This window comes from Thyridium curvatum (genome assembly GCF_004353045.1).
Source record: "Thyridium curvatum strain D216 chromosome Unknown NODE_82_length_186253_cov_79.185288, whole genome shotgun sequence".
NCBI lineage: Eukaryota > Fungi > Ascomycota > Sordariomycetes > Thyridiales > Thyridiaceae > Thyridium > Thyridium curvatum.
In genome coordinates, this window is record NW_022156837.1 from 174,175 (window position 1) to 180,796 (window position 6,622).

Sequence of the window (6,622 nt, forward strand, 5' to 3'; positions counted from 1 at the left end):
TGCAGCACCTCAGTATCGTTCAGGCCCCGAGGTGTAAAGGCTATTGGACCCTGTCTTTGTTGCGGTTGATTCTCTATCAGACAGGAGTGTAGGGCGGCGAGCACTATCAACAACATACAACGCCTACAGGCGCCGAGGAAAAAAATGGACGGCAGCTCGACCGACGCGGGTGGCTTGTACCCAGGCCAGTCGCCTCCTTTCACCCACATCTCGCCAACGAACCAGAGCGGCGTCGTACTCATTGCCACTGCTCTGGCCTTGGTGTTTGCCATCGTCTCCCTGCTTATCCGCTTGTTCATACGTTACCAGTTCAGGGCAGACTTTGCCAAGGATGATGTCTTGTCCTTCCTGTCGATGGTCAGCAATACCAAGCCCGCCTCCACAAAGGGCCTCGCGTCCCGTCTCCCGCCATACTAAAACAAGTAGCAGGTCTTCGCTCTGGCCCAAGCCGGGTTGGTGTTTGGACAAGTATCGAGGGGGTTTGGGAAGACGGCACTGGAACTGTCCGCGTACGATAATGCGCAATGGCAGAAGGTTTGCACTGTTATTTCAAGTCCTTCTCTGGTTTCCGCACTGCTGACCGTCAGCAGTATGCCTATGTTAGCGACTTTTTCTACATCATCACTATGTGTGTCACCAAATGTGCTGGTGCTTGCCTGTTTCTGCGCTTGTCTCCAGACCGAACTCACGTCAGATCTTCCCAAGCGGTTCTCATCACCTCGTCACTGTTTGCTATTACATCCATATTCATGTTGGCACTACGGTGCAACATGCAACATCCATGGTTGTACGCTGGCGAGCGTTGCGAAGGCTTGGTAAGTATCTCGTTCTGTGTGTAGTGTGCACTCGTGCTAATACATCACATAGTATACGAGATGGCAAGCCATCACTGCATTCGATGTTCTCACCGAGCTTGGCCTCTTCGCCATTGCCCTGCACATGGCCCATGGTCTTTTTGTCTCGCCGGGCAAAAAGGCCGTTGTATTGCTTGCATTTGCTCTCCGCCTTGGGTAAGTGACACCAGCATGGTTAACACTGCAATCTATGCTGATACTCACGCCTGGCTTCTCAGAGTTGTCGCACCATCCATCATGCGCCTGAATTATTTGAGTTCAGCTCTCGCCAGCCCGGATCCGTCACTCGACGGTGTACTGGCAGTTGTCTGTACCCAAATCGAAATATGCTATGCCATCATCGCCACAACCACACCTTGTCTGCGTCCCTTCATGTCTGCTCTCAATACAGGATATGGGGGTCCGGGCCCAATACCGACGCCAAAGGGATCCAGAGCGTCGAGCTCGGGACATGACCGCAGCTTCACTGCAAGGTCGGGCCAGAGCGCCAAGCAGAAGAAGCAGCAGCGGTTCTCTGGGTTGGGGACTTTTGAGCTCGAGGAGAAGGCGCAGCGTCCCCTCCCGGAGCTAAGGTGGGATAAGACGCAGTATAACGTCGCTATCGAGACGGGCGAGCGGCCCAGGACTGGACAGGAGATAGAACCGATGCCGGATCGTGATCAAAACAGCCTTCAAAGCCAAGACAGTAAGAGGATGATAATTGCAAAGAATACTGAATGGGCTATAGACTACGAGGATCAGTTTAGACAGAGCTAGTGTTCTTAATGAATTTAAGTTTATTATATGTTGGAACTCCGGCAATAAGTGTGATCGCACTACGGCTGTCGTCAGGTGCGGATCGGAGCAGGCAATGTGCGGAGTGCAGATCATCGGCCCGAGGCCGTAGGCCCCTGTGCTTGGCGGGCTCTAGGCAACTAAGATTCGACGCCATTTTGGACCATCTGCCACCTAGACCACAAAACCACCAGACTGAGTGGCAGAACGGCAAGGAGAATCATCAAAATCCCCCCTCCCCTTGAGTTTTAGCTAAATACCATCATGTATAACTCGCTTACATCTACCTCGAAGCTACGCAGTCTCTTCTTGCTCATCACACTCCTCGCCGGTGCATCATTCATCTCACAAGCCCACGGGCACAAGACCTCTTCATCCAGGTCCTCATTCAACGGAACGTCCGGACCCTTCATTGGATTCCATCTAGGCCAGTCATACGGGTATGTATTCCCTCCTCCGCCCATATCGATGTGCCCTCTAACATCGCCTCAGCACCTCTGTTGCCCGCTTCGAAAATGGCACAACCGTAACCATTACCAGTATCTGTGGGAGTGAAATATACACACGCCTTTTGGAGAGGCTGATTGAGGCGCCTCTAACTCCTCACTGGCTTTCCTTCGTGGGATTGGTCGGCCATTGGCTAGCCGTGCTTCGCACACTTATTCGAGGCCTAGGTCTCGTCCCCTCTAACAACAATCGCATCCTGGCCGAAATGATTCAGGCGCTCAAGGCCGCCTCAGAGGAGTCTCTCGGTGTCTCGATCGAGTCGGTCGGAGTGACTATTCCCTGGGTGGCAGCTTGGGACAACCAGGTGGCGTCTGACAGTGTGGTAAACGACGCCCTCCGGCTCGCAGGACTCAGCCCCCAAGATCATTGGAGTAACGAACAAATCTATCTCAGCGAGGTCAATACTGCATTCGCAAGCGAGGGTCAATGGTTATGCAAAAAGCACTTTTGTGCGGGTCATTGGATGGAGGTCGAAGGGGAGGCGGCCTATGGCGGTCCTGTGTTGTACATTAGGTGAGTTGGAAGCATCCGACCAAACGGATGGAGGAAGCACTAAGGCTGAATGCTAATGCTTTTGGCCCGCCCCTTTTGAAAAGCTTCACCAACCACTCACTGTACACGGCTTTTCAAACCAGCAAATGCTACTTTGCCAACTCATGGGAGAATCATCTCTCATCAATAGACCCTCGCTATGGTCTCGCCCAGAAAGACCGGGAAACATCGCCAGCCCAGTTCTGGAGTACTCTAAAGGATCATCTCGTCTCTCTTGTCAGGCAGCACGCAACCAAATCTGCCAAGTATGACTTCAACTACCTCTTTGAAACATTTCCTCGGTTGTGGGGCGACATCAAAGCGCGGCTCGTCTCCCCTGTCAAACGATACCCAGCGCAACCCCCCGAGTGTCATCTTGAGAAGCCATTCACAGTTCTAGTGGCCGGAGAGGCGGCCGACACACCCGAATTTCTCGATGTGATACATGAAGCTGTGCGAGACATGACAAGCATCTGTAAGAGAGAGACTGATCCCGTCCCTGTTGAGGAGGGGGAAGACAATATGGTTAAAGAAGATATCAGGCTTGTAGTTCTGGGTGATCAAATATATGGGCCTGCAGAGGGGGCCGCTTTTTGGGCGTGGTCGAGGAAGAGCGTGACATACTGTGGCGATTACTATGCTGAAGCGGGTATGCATGATCAGTACGAGACGCTACATGATGGCCATACAGAGCTGTAACATTCCTGGCTGTCTGTGTGCCGTCTGCCGGACCTAGATTTAAGGGAATCTATCAGATTAGCAGTGAATTAAAACAAGCCAGACTTATCTTTACTCCGCCTGCTCTAGATGCATGCCTGGTTTAACAAGCTTATCAGCCTCTCTATATTATGTCCAGGCTTAGAGACTTCTTAAACACTTGATCAATCTTACTATTAGTTAGCTAGATGACTAGTATAGATTAAGAGGTGTCCTAATATCTAGATAAATAGAGAGAGGGGAGGATGTTCTTATAGTTAATATTAATTTTAATTATAAAATAAACAAAATAGATAGATAGATAGATAGATAAAAGAGATATTAATATTAATTTTAATTATAAAAGAGAGATATATATTAATATATATCTCTCTTAGAGGGTTTATAACTATAGTATGATTCTATAGTATTAGATTGATTAATTAATTAGAACCTTATATATAAGTTATTTAAGTAGCTTCTATTAACTTTATTTAATTTATAATCTTATTAAAATAACTATTAATATAGTAAAACTACTATATAGTATAGCACTAGTTCTATTCCTTCTTTCTTCTCTAAAGATACTTAACTATCTTTCTTAGATATTCTAGTTATAATTAATATTTCTTAATATTAAAGAGATAGTTAAGATTTAAGTTATTAGATTATATCTTTTTAAGAATTATTAGACTCTTAAGTAGCTCTATAATATTAATAGTCTTTAATAGACTATATCTAAAGTCTAGAAGGTTATAGTTATTAATATTATTAATTTCTTTAGTAGTCTTATATAGTTTATCTAGATTAGGCTTAGAAAAGATAAATTCTTTAACTTTATTAAAGAGCTATTTATTCTTTTTATTAGATATTATAAAGATAAGAAAGATTAATATCTCTTTAATCTTAGATATATAGATTGATTTTATATAAGTATATATATATATATAGATATTAGATCATTTAATAGAGAAGAAGCTTAGAAGTCTTAATAGAGAATATACTTAAGAGTTTTAATATAGATAAGTATAAGAGATAGACTTAAAAGAGTTAGTAATAGAAGAATAAACTATTTTATATATATTTAAGATAGTCTTTTAATAATAGTCTTAAAGTATAATATTATAACTTATAGAATAGATTACTTATTATTAAGAGATTATTTATTATAATAATTTAATTATATCTATTATTATTAAATAACTTATATATTTAAACTTATAAACTTATATATATAGATATCTAAATAAGTTAACTTATTAACTAGTTATAGGCTAAATTATAGTTAAGAGGTTAAAAAGTTTAGAACTAATTCTAGATCTTAATTATAATTAAGAGATTTAAAAGTCTAGGATTAATTCTAGGTCTTAAATCTATATTAAAGATAGTTATTAAACTTAAAGATCTTTATAATTAATAAATTATATTTAATTAATCTATAATAATAATTATATTTTTATTATTAAGTATTATTATAATATCTTTAGAATATAGATATTATATTTATTATATCTCTTTTAATTATATTATATTAATAATATAACTTAACTTATATTTAATAGATATACTAAAAATAAATAAAATAGATAAATAGATAGATAGATATTAATATATATTAATAGTCTATTTATCTATCTATAAGTTATTTTTTAGTCTATCTATTAAATAAAAGCTAAGTTATCTATCTATTTTATTTATTTTTAATATATCTATTAGATATAAGTTAAGTTATATTATTAATATAATATAATTAAAAGAGATATAATAAATATAATATCTATATTCTAAAGATATTATAATAATATCTAATAATAAGAATATAATTATTATTATAGATTAATTAAGTATAATTCTCTAATTATAAAGATCCTTAAGTCTAATAACTATTAACTATCTTTAATATAGATTTAAAACCTAGAATTAGTTTTAGACTTTTAAACCTCTTAATTATAATTAAGGTCTAAAATTAGTTCTAGACTTTTTAATCTCTTAATTATAATTTAGTCTATAGCTAGCTAATAAGTTAATTTATCTAGATATCTATATATATAAGTTTAGAAGTTTAGATATATAAGTTATCTACTTAATAATAGATATAACTGAATTATTATAATAAATAGTCTCTTAATAATAAGTAATCTACTCTATAAGCCTTAATATAATAATAATATACTTTAAGACTATTACTAAGAGGTTATCTTAAATATATATAAAATAATCTATTCTTTTACTTTCTTAAGTCTATCTCTTATACTTATCTATATTAAGACTCTTAATTATATTTTCTATTAAATAATCTAATATATATATCTATATCTATATATACTTATATAATATTAATATATATATCTAAGACTATTAAAGAGATATTATTCTTTCTTATTTCTATAATATCTAATAAGAAGAATAGATAACTCTTTAGTAAAGTTAAGAAGTTTATCTTCTTTAAGCCTAATCTAGATAAAGTATATAAAATTATTAAGATAATTAATTATATTAATAACTATAGTCTTTTAAGATTTAAATACAGCTTATTAAAGACTATTAATATTATAGAGTTATTTAAGAATATAATTATTCTTATAGATATAGAATTTAATAATCTAAATCTTAATTAACTCTTTAATATTAAGAAATACTAACTATAGTTAGATTATCTAAGAAAGATAATTAAGTATCTTTAGAGAAGAAAGAAGAAATAGAATTGATGCTATACTATATATATATATAGTTTTACTATATTAATAGTTATTCTAGTAGGGTTATAAATTAAATAAAGTTAATAGAAGCTACTTAAATAACTTATATATAAGGTTTTAATTAATTGATTAATCTAATATTATAGATTTATACTATAGTTATAAACCCTTTAAGAGAGAAAAGCTAAGTTATATTTATTTATTTTATTTATTTTTAATCTATCTATTAGATATAAGCTAAGTTATATTATTAATATAATATAGTTAAAAGAGATATAATAAATATAATATTTATATTCTAAAGATATTATAATAATATTTAATAATAAGAATATAATTATTATTATAGATTAATTAAGTATTATTAATATCTATAGTCTTCTAGTCTTTAAATATAGGTTTCTATAGATTATTAATATAATAAAGCTACTTAAAAGCCTATATATTTTTAGTAAAAAGATATTTAATAATCTAAATCTTAACTAGCTCTTCTATATTAATAAATACTAACTATAATTAGAGTATTTAAGAAAGATAGTTAAGTATCTTTAGAAAAGAAAG

The 6,622-nt window shown here is 35.5% G+C and overlaps 2 protein-coding genes across 2 annotated transcripts; both read left to right on the forward strand.

Annotated features, from left to right (window-relative positions):
- Window positions 1-524: 524 nt before the first annotated feature.
- E0L32_010351 (uncharacterized protein) lies at window positions 525-1,610 on the forward strand (the record flags this gene model as incomplete). The annotated part of the gene is made up of 4 exons (XM_031132959.1): window positions 525-815; window positions 868-1,010; window positions 1,073-1,539; window positions 1,582-1,610. 4 exons carry the CDS (start codon window positions 525-527, stop codon window positions 1,608-1,610), a joined length of 930 nt encoding a protein of 309 aa, XP_030989731.1.
- A 282-nt stretch (window positions 1,611-1,892) lies between these two features.
- Window positions 1,893-3,365, forward strand: E0L32_010352 (uncharacterized protein; the record flags this gene model as incomplete). The annotated part of the gene is made up of 3 exons (XM_031132960.1): window positions 1,893-2,068; window positions 2,121-2,648; window positions 2,771-3,365. The coding sequence occupies 3 exons, from the start codon at window positions 1,893-1,895 to the stop codon at window positions 3,363-3,365; spliced, it is 1,299 nt and encodes a 432-aa protein (XP_030989732.1).
- Between the last annotated feature and the right edge of the window lie 3,257 nt (window positions 3,366-6,622).